The sequence below is a fragment of the Varroa destructor genome, unplaced genomic scaffold (genome assembly GCF_002443255.2).
Source record: "Varroa destructor unplaced genomic scaffold, Vdes_3.0 BEIS01000002.1, whole genome shotgun sequence".
NCBI classification, from domain to species: Eukaryota; Metazoa; Arthropoda; class Arachnida; order Mesostigmata; family Varroidae; genus Varroa; species Varroa destructor.
Window position 1 is genome coordinate 36,045,674 of NW_019211455.1, and position 14,790 is coordinate 36,060,463.

The 14,790-nt window shown below is 37.4% G+C and overlaps 1 protein-coding gene across 1 annotated transcript; it reads right to left on the reverse strand.

Annotated features, from left to right (window-relative positions):
- Window positions 1-259: 259 nt before the first annotated feature.
- LOC147757738 (uncharacterized) lies at window positions 260-4,378 on the reverse strand. Its single transcript, XM_086981176.1, has 2 exons — window positions 4,281-4,378; window positions 260-3,045 (listed from the first exon to the last, which is right to left on the reverse strand). Exon 2 carries the CDS (start codon window positions 2,982-2,984, stop codon window positions 2,115-2,117), a length of 870 nt encoding a protein of 289 aa, XP_086837302.1. The 5' UTR covers window positions 2,985-3,045; window positions 4,281-4,378; the 3' UTR covers window positions 260-2,114.
- Window positions 4,379-14,790: the final 10,412 nt, after the last annotated feature.

Consider the following 14,790-nt stretch of genomic DNA (forward strand, 5'->3'; position numbering starts at 1 on the left):
CCTCGGTTATCCGATATTAATAAGGATCCCGACTGGCAAGCAGGCTGTTAACTGGCCAAGGAAATAGCCTACGAACACTAGATTTCTATTAGGTGTCCTTGAAGCGTTTCTGTGATAGTGGGCAACGTATTTACTTACTGATCTTACAAATAGAATAGATATGAGTTCTATACATTGAAAAATATCCGAAACGAACAACATAATAGATTACCGCATTAAACACGGCTATCCAAAGGAGACAACTGGCAAACGAAATTCGAAGAATAAAACTTCGAGGAGAATTGGTTAAAAAAAATTTCTGCAAGGTGATGGCGAATGCAAAACAAATTTATTTATTCTGGATTTTTGAAAGAAATGGTGAACTTTGGTTACATCAAAACTTGCATTACCTCCAATCACCCTAAACATGTACTGTAGAAGAGCAAGAGTACATCTCAAGTTCTTGCGTTGCTTTGGTAACGTGCGTGTTTGGTAAACTCTGTGCTATGATGTCAAACTTAGCCCTTATGACATCATTCACATGTTGTGCATTAAACACTTGGATCTAATATCCCACGAGCTAATAAAGGCTGTTTAGCAGACAAAGTTGTTCTCTTCTTTGAAAATACAATTATCCTTTTTTTCCGAATTCTCTCAATTGAAATAGGGACAGGTTCATATCTGTCTACTAGCAGTATGACCGTACCAAAACTTCATTATAAATTATATTGTAACCGATTTGCTTTAGCTCCATATTTGTTTCAATGCTCTGACAGTTCAGGGGGCCTGTACATTATCAGCAATACCTTCATCATGGTTTCTCAATTAAAAACTTTAATAAAGTAGCTAAAAAATGCGCCATCGCCAACATATAATAACTCTTTCTTCTAAAGCCCCTTTGTAGTTTTAAATGCTTCTATATCAAAACTCAACACCCGCGAAACTATCATTTAGCCACTCCCTAATTACTGATACAAGTTCTGACCAAGTCATCGATTTCAAAATAATAAGTTCATGTGTAAACACGTACGACAACTTACTTTGTGCTTTAGACTAATGTCGAACTAAACGCATTACTGAGCTAAAAAAACTCGTGACATTTTTTCTAGTAACATTAAATCCTTGCAAGATAATTATTAGCCGCCCAGCAACAAGCGTACAACGTGAGGTCATTAGTTGCTAATTTGTTTTGTGTATGTTGGAATAGTACAATCAATCCGAAGTCTTCTTGAGCAGCATAATTATCAAAAAGAACGCACATACATCAGTGTAATTTTGTATTGTTATTGAAACGTCCTTTACTTTCCGTTCCTGTATTTTCACCCCAAACTCGTGTTTAGCTAATCGAATTTGGACATTTTTGCAAGCTTTGAGGCTTCCCAAAACTTAATTACTAATAACAGTCTGCACATGGCAAAAAATATTTCGAGTTTTTTAATCTGACAAAACGTAATTGAAAGAACTGAGTAACTACCTTCTTCGTTGATGTACTGAAGTCTATCCCGGTTCACCACGACTCTGGTTAACATATAACCGGATTTAATGGGAGCTGCACGTAAATTGAACATCAGTTAAGAGGGCAAAATGGATAACCCTGGGCAACCGAAAACAGACCTACAGGTAGTTCGTAGAGGAGATTAGTTTCAACTACAACAAACTTCATCGTTTTCTAGCAAAAATCTGCTTCCGCGCAGAAACTTGCTAGTCCTTCGAATAACCTTAATCAACAATAGTTATGGGTTACAAGCTAAATCGACTTTGTGTCACTTTATACATTCAGTTATATTGTAGATTATGATTTCAGCTAATACTAACTCATCTATGTTACTTTTTGTCATCTTTAATAAAATTATTATTGTGCGAACATGTTACGTCATGCGAACATGTTACAATGGGATAAACGACGGCTGACGGAACTCAAATGAAAGATATTAAAAATCTACTTACTAGAAACAGCTTGCTAGACGAATGATTGAAATATGCGTTGCATCGATGCCGTAAAAACTGGTGGTTAAACATTGTTTATTGCTAAGCGGGTACATTCACATTTGAATAAAAGCTTTATCGTCAAACACTATACGTGAAGAAGGGAAGAACGAATATGTTTAAAAGCAGACAGAGTCAAGGCCACATAATCAGTGTTGTCTTCTGCCTTCAAATTTGTGCATTTTCGATGTGTGTCTTCTTAAGGAGGAACTATATTTTGTGCTAAAAGAGCAACTTGCACAAAAATATTCCTTAGGAGGTCTATTTTCTCCTCTACCAACGGCCGTCTCCCTGAAAGCCTCGTTAATAGTACAGCTATAACCAGAAGACGCTTGCTGGTCATCAGTCATCATCTTAAGTGACTGCCTTTGATCTTGTAATTCCAGCATATCTGAATCTATTAATTTCTGCTTAAACTCGATGTCGTCAATTTTCAACTCATCGATATCGTCTAATGGTTCTCGGTCTTCCTGAGCTCCTGTTTCTTCCAATATCCTGTTTAATTCGTGAAGGTATGTAGGATTGCTTTGACTAGCTATCGAACAGTGAGGTCCAAGCAACTCAAGACGAACATACCCATCGCCTACAGTGTGAAAGGCGTTTACGTAAAAGTCAGCCTTGTATTGGACTCGTGCACCTTCAAGAGTATCACCCACAACCCATCCATCACCTAAATTTCTTTCTGACATTGGCCGAATTGAATCGCCATTCCTTTTTCCTCGAGTCGATTGTGCTGGCCATCCAGGTAAGTGGCTGACGCCATGTTTTCGAGATGTATGAAGATGAAGTCCAACAGCCGAACTAAGTTTAGCAGGGCAGAACGTACAGAAAAAACTGGCACTCATTTCAGCCGAATGTAAGGCACGCTCATGAGTGGACATAACCATCTGCGAACAAGACGTGAAATCGCACCAATTACATTGTGACCTTATCGAAGTGTCCGATGGACTTCCACCCATCGAGATACCTGGGGTCACTGCTTCAAAAAGGTTCATCGTCGCAGCACCAGCAGACAGCATTGCACCCTAACCGAAGCGTTTAGCGGTTGCCTGAACGTTCGATTATCCAATAGCTATATTCCTATAAAAACAAGAACACAATCAATCGACACAGTCAATCGAACTACGGACGTGGTAGACGTTGCTGAGGTTTAGAACCACTACACTTCGTTGCCCTGTATCAGATGACGGCCAATGTGCCAGGTTCCCTTTTTGTAGCGTTGATCGTGTTCCTCAGGAGCAGGAATTACACTTTAAGATTTAGACCATATTGTGGTATTAAATATATTATTCGTCTATTCAAGTAGCCCATCTATTCGTAGATTCTGTACGCATCTTTGCATTCATTCTTTTTGACACATCGCGCATGCATTTACAATCTACCCTAAAATTATTGTTATTATTATTCCTGTAACTTTTCGAGGTCATACAAGGTTTCTATCTCTCACAGAAAATAACTTCGTTCCTCGAATACAACCATATGTTACAATCGTTCCGCTGGGAGTTTCATGTATCTCTGAATCTAATTCGTTGGAAATCCACAACTGCGCACACTGTATGTGCTATGGTTCGGCAAATCGGAGTGGACATGTAATATTCATGTTAATTATCATGCTTCGCTTCTTTCTCAATCCAACACGTCAATAATTTAATAGCGCTATTGATGGCAGTTTAGTGAATATATCTACATTATAAATATATTCATAATATAAATGACGAATGTGACTACGTGTCTTTCTATGGCTACACTCATTTTTCTTTAAAGAATTTGTAACCAGTAGAATACTCTGTCAACCAGGTGCGATCATTTCATGCCAGGTTTGCAATGGCTGGTTTAGGCTATGATTAGTTTTTTTCCATGCAACGTGTTCATAAGCAGTAACATAACAGTAACACATGCACTGACGCTTAGAAAGCGGTTTCAACATAAACATTCAATACTGGTTATATATTAGAAGATCTGTTACTAGTTCCTATAAGAACCGTTATAGTTTAGCTGGATAGCAATTTTTAGAAAGAACTTATTATAACATTTATTCTCTTTATTCTAAACCTTCTATTTCGTTAATGATTGTATAGAATGATCAACGAAAGGCTAAGTCTAAAACACTAATTGGCTAAAGACAAATTTGGTTTCATACTTGCTAGACATATTTTGCACGTCGGCCCTGTTGGAACCGCATTCTCTCACGGTCATTTTGTTTTGACTGTTGAAACCAGGAGACAAATAAATAACTCACAAATAAAAAAGGCCCAGGGCTTCTAATTTATCTCAGAATTTTACTATAGATGCGACAAACCGATATCATACTTTACCTGCTGTATACTTTCATTCAGTTGCCTCATTTTGCGCTAAGCTTTCTCTCCACGGCTGCCGATTAGGTAAAATCGCGAATCCGTTTCAGGTTCTAAATTATGCATACCAGTTATCTGCGGAAGATACATCTTAACTACAAATTTTTATCGAGAATAATATAGAAAATACACTAAAAGCAATGGCTGAACATCCTCGTATCAATAGGGGCTTTTTATGATACTGCTAAAATGGTTGATTAATGTGACCAAACTTTACCCTGTAAAACTGTTTAAGTAGGCGTTCATGTTTTGCAATTAGCTGTTCCTTCTGTGCAACAGACACATGATTTACCACACACATACATTCGTCAGCTACTATTAATATTGATGTTAGATAAGTAAATGTTTTTTTTTGTTTAGAACTGCTTGCCAATGTGAATTTATCACCAGCATAAATTACTAATCATTAGGACCTTTCAGTGTCGTAAATCTGCGTAGGAAGCGTTTCTCTAGACCTAGCGCTTCCTGATTCAAGAACAACTCTTTTGTTTAGAAAGAGCGAAAAGGTGGATTTTAAGGAGCATTTTCTACGCTTTGTGATACGAGCCCATGAAGTGAAAGTTTTATATTTGGCCTATTTGATTTAAAATTTACCTGTGAGAAGTGGCTATTCACTCAATGTTGATTTTTGGATGATGCGGAAAGTCGTCAACAAAGTTTTCCAGTTTATTAAGATCCGTAATTACATCAACAAAGGACGGTTACTCAGGCGAACGACATCACGTTTGCTTGAACTGAAGCAACGCAAGTCTCCACCAATGGTTACAATATACGGAAGAGTTCTTCCGCCATCCAAGCGAAAATAAATGAATATTTTTTTTTAATACAGAGATGAATATATGAAAACTACGTTTCAGGTAGTGCCGCATTTGCTTTGTTGCTGTTACTAATCAAAGGTTTAAATAAGTGAGCGGTTTAACAAAATTTTAGCTATCGACGCAGTGCCTACTAACCAATTATATTTGTTACAATATCAGACGCGTATTATTTCCTTAAGGGCTACGTTGTATTTTATGTATTACATTCTCATGAATACTAATACTTTGTTTCTTTAGATCAAATATTGGCCGATACGATTAAGTCTGGCCAACTCGAATAAAAGCTAAAAATAAATATACTGATAATAATCACGGCAAATGTACCTATGTAAGAGATTAAAGTAATTGAGCAAATCTTTAGCGAACAAAAAAATGTCCAACCAGAACTTGCCCGAACGCATAAACGAAGCAGGAAAAGCATAAAAAAAAGTAGCAGGTTTCAAAACAAAAGTTACTACTGGTTTTCAATACACCACCCTTAAGTAAGCACTAGACAAAAAACAGAGCTCCGTCGATACCTATGTTTGCTTCTTCTCAGCCGTCGTCACATATTGTATTTTTTCAGTTAATCCTACTTATGCGCAAAACCTCGATATCTATAAATAAACTGCCGATTTTTGTCGACTAAATCGCCAGCAATAATTGGAGACTTGACCATTTTTTGGTTCTTATTTAGAATAGAATTTTGTCTAAATGACCCCATTGGGAAAAATACCGTTTTTTATCTTGCTTTTGATGAAAAGTAGCTATAATAAAATAAAAAAAAACAAGGAATAAAAAAAATAAGTTCGTATTCATTAATTAAGCATGTTTTCTGTGGGCATGAGCAAACACGTTTAGAGACTGAACTTCGTGCAGCAAAAAAGAACGCCGTTTTAATCCAGTCCATCTGCGCAGTGAGCTGCCACATAATCACTACGCCGTTTCCGAGGGGAATATTTGGTCTTTCCTATGGTGTCTTTATTAGGAAACTCTAAAGTTTTTCAATATATCTTTCACATCTTGGTAATCAATAGCGCAAACAATTGCCTAACAGGGCACGTTTTTTTCCCGTGGTTTCGTTTGTTTCAGCTGCAATGCTCGTTAAAGTGTAAGTTTTTGAAGCATAGAAAACCGTTTTCCAACCACTTTCCTAGTGGATTACTGCTCTAGCAGCGGATCAAACCATAGCGGCTCGTAGTCATCGCAATGCAGTAGCAAATGCGTAATAGCAAACGAATTATAACCTAAATGAAGATATTGCTGATGAATTCTGCACAAAAATGACAGCCTCATTCCTTTTAATAATGCAAAATAAACTAGTGACAAGTAACAAGCTAAGCTATTTGATATATCAATCAGTTTATATGAACAAAATAATCCTTTAGCGTAATAATTTGGAAAGATTATATTTGTTATAATAAGGTTTGCTTAGACTAAATCTTCTTTGGTTTGCAGAATCCTGTCTATTTTCACGAAAATTGGGTGTATAATCCATGTCCGATTTGCAAGTGAGCGGATTATTAGTAACCTGTGAATCCAAGAAACCTGAAAAGGCAATAGATAACGGAAGGGTTTGTCACCTGCGTATCCTCGATCTTGAAAAGGTGGACTGAATAGTATGACAATGGAATGAATGCCACCTTCAAAGGAGAAAGAAAAAGAAAAGTCCCTGCCCTCATAGAGGCCACGAAGAAAATGCGGGAGCGGAACTGGTCTGATAGCAATCGACCTCCGGTTGACGACATGAATGAGATCGCCGAATTGGTAAGAATATTGGCTGAATCAAGACTTTCTATTGTATACCCTACAGATGCATGCAGGGACTGGATTACGACTACAATAAAAAAAAAACGTAGAATAAATTAGGCTGTTTACCCGATACACAAACAAAATAAATTCTTCTACATTCGTATGCATAAATGAGACTTCGGTAAAAAATTGCTTTTTTCAATATTGAGAAGCACTGGATTTTTTTATCTTTCGACAAGTATGGGTAATTAATGGACAACATTTCTTAAGTAACTTCTAGGAATTTTGTAATGTTTCTTTTTAAGGAAAGTGGTTTAAGTAAAAGTATACGACAGAATTTGCGCTAAAAATTAGAATAAAGGTCATCCGAAGCGCTGACACAAAGGAACGCTTGAATAGCAACATATGGGTGCAAATATTGTGTCTGCTGATTATATTCAACTGAACGAAATGCGACTATTAAACTACTAATAGCAGAACTACCGATGGATTAATATTTCTCAAGATGCTTCCATTTAAAAATCTGTAAAAACGGAATTTAGTTAACATTACTTATAAAGTACCGCATCCACTTGCATATTTTGGTTGATTTTCATGTTCTATATGATAGATGTGGAAGTAAAATCTATCTTGCACTTTGACGGCCATCTCGAATAATGATGCTCCACGTGTTATGCGGGATAGCATTACAAATAAAAATGTTTCTTGTCGCTTTAATATAGTATCGGTTCTAACGGTGAACAGTGTAGTTATGCGATGACCTTGAACTCTACAGGGAGGTCTTTCACACTGGTCGAAGTCAAACCCCCTGGAATGACTTGAGTAAGAACTACTGCGATTTTAATAGGATTTTGTCAATTTTCCATGCAAAATATTGAAACTTTGCCTTTAGAAACCGCAACATTGTCGACTCGAGATTTTGTTGGCTTCTCAGAGAAAAAGGTTTCTAAATAATAAAACGTTACTTTATCCCATACTGGCCATATTTCATTATTATTGGGGCTGTCACCGTCTGCAATGTGGTCCGGATGCTATATATTTTTGTTGTTAATGGGCTAAAGTAAGTATAGGACAAACACTACATTTCTATATTATCATGCCTAGTAGATCTCTCGCATCAAATGACTCCGATACAAAACGATTCTCCGTCGAAGCCAGCAATTTTCTAAGGCTCTTTTAGCCTTGATTTAAATAAAGTTTATATCCTTTTTTCAACTCACTTTAGTACTAACCCGCTTTTCACTGAGTAAACCGAAGAAAACTTCAATAGGACAATTAGGTTTACTTATAAAGGCCATAGTCGCTAACAAGAAGGTTTTATTTTAATCGTTCGCGCAAAGATCTACCAGAAGGGCACACTATTTACTTATGTTTATTATATCCCAAAGGTACGCAATATATTAAATTATACAATACGTAAATCGTAAACTAACTAACTTGGTGAAAAGGGCTCCAATTGTGCGTCGTCACACTTTATTTATACTGCTGGCTAATTTAGAAATTCGGTTAAAGAAACGCACAACTATATAAATGTTACTGAATGGAAATTTGACATACCTAGCTACCTCTTATTATAATAAGAATCTGGCCGCACGCTCTTGGCCCACAAGCTCAAATCTCCATATTATCAATTACAATTTTTTGTTGGTATTCTAATTTGCCTTGTATTTAAACCCATGTGAAGATAACCTGCTCTCCAACTAGTTGGCGTCGTTCGGTCTTTCATCCTTGTCAATGCAATTCATTTTTTTTGATACGTTCTGTAACCTGGTCATGTTTTCGATTTTTTTTCTTAGGCAAATTTTCAGATTTGCAGTTATTTTGATGAAATACGCTTTTTCACCGTTTCGATTACTCAATAGCAAAGACAAAACTCCCTTGATAGTGATAAACCGAAGTAATAGGGTCCATAAGAAAAAGCTGTATACTCTCTCTTTATTCTCCTAAAATTTAAAAAGGGATAATGCACATCTAAGGTTTCTATTTGGTACTACGAGATCTATACTCGTCTGTTCTATCGTTCGCCTAGGATTATCCTACTGTACATCAGCCACTGCTTTTGAATAATCCATTTAGCGCATTACCACAAACACTGCCCGATAGGTGAGTAGAAATCGGTGGGTTTTGCGACAAGTGCAACCCCCAAATGTAAATGCGCTTTTGGTTTGATTGTCTCAGCTTCATCTACACTGTGACCTCAAAAATATTGCTCTGTGTAAGTAAGACACCCTTAGTGTTATACATAACGTAAGTGACCGAAATTAGTTTGTGTTCGACATCTGTTAATTGTAGTCATTATTTTCTTTACGATAAATATTTGAAAAATGTTCGCGTCCTTTAGGCCTCACGCCTCTATGGTAACGGTGGTTTTACAGAAACACATCCCAAGTTACCATTTGCAATTTGTAAATCATTGTAGATATTTTAATATTACCCCGTTGTTTTATTTGGTTAATTTTATTTTCTATATTCGGGAGCACTCGTTTATTTGTTAGCGAAATCTGTTTAAGCGCGAGACTTTTTTGACAACAACTCTCTTTGTAAAAACGTGTTCTATAAAATAGATCTCTCAAATACAAAAATACATTTGCTCTTGGTTTCAGATTAAGCGTAGGTCGACAGATCCAGTGCAGCCATAACAAAGTTCTACAATAGATACATTCTTCTTTGATCATTTATTCTAAAAACAATGATCACACATAAGCCAACAGAATCGAAAAAAGCCAGAACATTTTAAAAAAGTGCCTTTATAAGAAAAACGTAAAAGAAGTTGTAGTTTAAAATGGCCAGATCTACGTGTCGGCTCTGAATCTTCGAAAATACCTACTTACACCAATCGCTGATGCACATAAAACACGCATCGCTGACACGCGACATGTTCATTCTTATACAAGTAACACTCAGAATTCGTGATACGAGTACAAAATGATGAGTCTATGTACACCTAAATAATTCAAATGCATAGGTTTCAACACCATCAATATTGCACGCAAACAATTATTTGCTCGTATAAGGAATTTAAGATGGTTAAACGTATTTAGATTATTTATGTAAACTTGCACACATTTTCAATCAGTCTAGGTTTGGTGTATTGCTTTTTTAAAATTTTGAATATTTTACGAATTCAAATAATAATTAGAAATAGCTATATTTTTTATTTTTCGCTAAAGAAGCAAACGAATCATGTAACATAACATGACAGACGTTATAGCTATTTAATTAAAATATAATTACTTACCTTGTGTTAGTTTTCAGATAAATATGTTATTCGAATTGTGACAGCGAAAAATTTGAATGTCATTTATGCTTGTTTTGCGTCTAAGATTATCGTTTCAAACAACCAAAGAGTGATTTGTAGTATCACGATTTGCATGAGTAGTCGTTGGTACGTTTCAATATTGGCAGCCTATTTAGTTAACTTATAGGCCTTAGTACAGAAGACTCTTCACAGTCAGCATTTACCCTACATATAAACCAATTCTAGGCCCTATGCCAAATAGAGATGAACTTTTTAGATCTAACAATCACTGAAGGACGTCCTGCATACCACAGTCAAGACTTTCGCACTCCTTCCTACTTTCACAGTTAGAACATAACAAACATATAAACAAAATCATCTGATTAGACATTCTAACTAAACCTGCGTATTCTAACTAAAATCTGTCATTGCTCTTAAAAATCTTAATGGGGATTGCAATGAGCCCTTCTGCACGAGTGTAGCAAAAATCAGGAGATTTTAGATAATATCCATACTATTTGTAGAAAATAGCCGACATCGTTTTGAAATTATGTGACAATGAAAGATTCCGTTAAACACCTCCAAAAGATCAAAGCATATGTAGTCATTATACGTATTGGTTTCGATCTATGTACAGTTCCATCCCTCTTCCATACTAATGAACTATAAAGAAATGACGCTGCTCTTACGGTTGCCAATGGCTAAGGTGCTTCATAATAATGAGTTATGTTTTATTATGTCACGTTATATTATGTCATATGGTTCAGTGTATATATATGTGTGTGGCGGGATATCTTCCATGTATCTTTATCATAAGGTTTTCCGAAATCCTTCGTCAGACGCCGACACCAATAGGTACCTACTGTAGTAAAAATGTGCTTGAATAAGTACTTGTTACTTCAATCCGACGCACCAATCCGTGTTCTACGATGCCTGGAACTAATTTAGATCGCTTAGTGCGTGTTTTCTTCTTGAATTTTCCTAGGCGGCCTGTGTTGCAATGGCGTACGCAGTAAGAGGCATCCGGTTGGTCCTTGCTGGCCATCAGGTTTCCCCTCGTTTGCGACAACGTTAAATAATAAGGAAGCCTGTCCGCTTTTGTCCGTTCCGTGTTTCTTGACCTACATTTTCTTGCCCTATTTGAATTTGAGGTATTTGGTGGCGACCGTCGAAATAACCGGTGGCATGTTTGCGATTATCTATAGCTATAAGGTTACATTACGGTAGGTAATGAAAAAACCGTGGGAGCTTCAGTAATCTGTCATAACACAAGACAATGATATCACAATTGGGACCTTATTTGAGTCTACGTTACATCCTGCGCGGTCAAATTTTAAAGAAAACGATCATGCTTTCTGTTCTATAACTCAATTTTATCGTTATATTATGTTAACACATCTAACACATAATGTTTAGTGAATGAGAGGCATCGCTTTGCAAGAAGCGTATACTACGAAATATACCAAATCATATGTCCGAACTCAAATTGAATGCACAAACAAAATATGATAGAATATTATGTTGAAAGTGCTTTAATAAAATAATTTAACATATTTCAAACTTCGGCCTATAAAATATCTTATTTGAAATGCTCATAAAAAGTTCAATGCCTTCAAGAAAATTTTCATATAGAGATAGATTTTAATCCGATAACCGTCGAATCACTTTAGTTGTATCAAATTTATGCAAGACATAACGAAATCATATAAAGAGATATGGTATGGCAATCGCGTACCCGACTACTGAGGTCAGCTTTCGCAAATAATATAAAAAGGTCCTTATGAATAAGGTTTACGCTGCCGAAATCATAAACCAGCTTGCCCCTGTAACAATCTTACCTTCAAACAAATGCGACTTGCACGACGATGTGCTAGCTGCCCGCCGAAGTAAATAATAACTCTTTAATAGTTTCATTATTCAGCGAGCACCTTTACAACGAAGGATGGACAATCGCAAAGATTTTTCTTTCAAAAGAGCTAGTAATAGACACAATAGGGACAGAATAAATAACTTACTATGCCTGTGGGCATTCTCGCTGCCAAGCAAGCTTGCATACTTACAAGCTTATGCGCTGCGTGTAAAACTATTTGAAAGAATCCCTGTTTGGGAGTTAAAACGTTCAAACCCGAAGCTGGGATCTGGTTAAGTTTATGAAAAAACGCTACTCCAACGTTAATTAAATTGAGAAAATATCTATTAAAGGCATTTACATCTTTGGTCTATATAACACCACAACGAAAGGTTATATAGAGCAGAAGTAACACTATATAAACCATTTATTCATGCGACGAAATTAGTCATTCAAGGTCAGTAAGAAAATACTGCTCTTTCTAAAAAGGGCTGTACTTACGACTAAACGATACGTTGTAATCATTTACTGCCAACCTATTATTATGATTCTATAAAAGGATCTGCTGCCAGAGTACAGCCGGATGCCAAAGCACTAAAGCATTTATGAGTTGCGCTTATAAAGGAAATGATCAAATACAGTAATAATGTGTGCGCCGTTTAATAGAGCCAACTTTTTTTTCTTAAAAGGCAAGAAAAGTAAGTTACGCACTCGGCAAGGACCGACTGCTATATAGACATACAATGTGGTGTCGGACTCAACCCCGATAGGTGAGCCTGGTTACACCGAGAACAATACCAACTAACGCATCTCCTTCCTTAAACTTCACTCTCTGTCAGCCCAGGACTTAACTAATTATACCACGGAACAGTAGAAGTGTCTAAAGATCAATTTCTCGTGATCATCTCTAGAATCCCACCGTCTGCAGACTTGCTATGTTCCGATACTTGTGAACCTGGAATCTAGTTATATCATCTGCTTCGCTTGCAGCCTCAGAAGTGGACCTTATTTTCCGCTGCAGCCAGAGAAACTCCTTTTATCAGAACCACTTCCTGTGGGGTCGTTCTGAGTTTCCGCCTCCGGTGGTTACGCATATGAGCTCCACAAGTTCCGGTGGTTCTACTCTAAGCAACTCGAGAAGGACCCTTGTTCTCGGGGAGGTGTTTTGTCTTTCTTACTTTGTCAAACCTGGTTTCTGGCTATTGTCCTCTCAGCCTCGATAGTAGGCCAGGTTTGTGACATGTAGGCAAAGTCATTTTCAGTCCCTTGGACATTTATCCTGCCTGTGTAAGATTGGAAATCTTCATGGACTACAATAATCTATTTTACGACATAGTTTATTTCTCCTTTGGTTATCTTGTTTTAGGTCGCGGGATCCGGTTTCCACATTTCCTACTGCTAATTATAACTGCCCACTTGGTTTGCTATACTTCCATGGTACATTTACGCTCAGTTTCCTTGGAGTTTTTAAGACCGATATTTCATAGTTATTTCTTCTTTTCATCTTTCGAGTTCCACAGGAATTTCTGGCCAAGACAAGACCGCTGATGTATAGACTGTCCCATATAGTTAAAAAATTCGCGATGCGGCCGTCCTTTGTATTTTGCGGAGGGGTCTATTTGCTTGCTTTTAAAACCTATAGACGATACTAAACCAAACTGAGGAACCGAAAAGCGTTTTTAATTCGGCGACCGACATCAGAAACTCTCGTCTTCCCATTGTCTTAGCCTATATTTGCTATGCAAAATCCTTATTAAACCGTTCACCTTGTACTAGCTTTGGCTATAAGTATATTTGCATGGAGCAATCCACTAAATTCCTTGTTTATGTGTAAATTCAGACACCTGGCGCCTTTTACCATCTTAATCTGTTTGTCCACTGGGTGGAAACTTATTTTCCGCACACCTTTTCTTCCTGTAGACAGAATGCCCCTGCTCTATCTCCGGGTAAGTTCCAGTCCACTTTGCATCATCTGTTCTGATGTTGCATTCGCTGCTTAACTTATTATAGATAGTTCCCTTCAGCTGTTTTTGTTCGTGCCATGCAGGTCAGATCGTCTACACGTGTCAAATGCTCCACTCCAAAGATCTCGCCGTTGTTAAATAAGAATCGCCTCAATGTCAAACCTTGGGCGCTCCCGTCGCCATTAGAGGCATGATAACTTCGCTCCTTATGGTTCTGTTATGGAGGAGATGTTATGAAGGCTGCCAGCCTTCGTAGTCATCCTTTCAAATTTTACCTTCCGCAGAAGACTGTTGAAGGCATCCTGGAGTATTGAAGGCATTCTAAGAGCACTACCATGAAGTTTTCCGACTTTGATTATCACTCTATCTATCACCGTCAGGACCAAGCAGCTCTCGCAACGGCAAAAGGATAATGGCCAGTGATCCTCAACGAATACTCGCAGTCTGTCTTACATAATTACTTCGAAGACTTGGGCTTGGGAGCTTATCATGCAGGTTGGCTTAAATTCCCGTTTTTTTTTTTGGAATTAGAATTATTTCGGCTTTTTTCAGGCGGCTGGGAACAAGTTTTTTTCGCATAGTCCTTGTGGTTGTTGTGACATGTCTTTTTTAGAGATGATCTTGACCGCCAAAAGAGGGATGGCCCTGCGTTTTCATTTACATCGTCAACTCAGCTGTTTTGAGAATTCGGCCGCCATTACACTGGGGTATCCTTCTCCAGGTCTGCTGCTGTTTATCTGGGCACGACTGCTGTTCATGGAAACTCTTGGTACCAGGGAAATAGTTTCAACAGTAGGTCTAGGCTTTTTCTTTTACCTAGGTTAGGGGCTTTCTTTGATTTTCCCTTGCCCATCCCGTAAGATCTTACCCA

Excerpts from the sequence above, each read along its gene's own strand:
- LOC147757738 (XM_086981176.1), bottom strand. The coding sequence starts at position 2,984 with ATGCTGTCTGCTGGTGCTGCGACGATGAACCTTTTTGAAGCAGTGACC.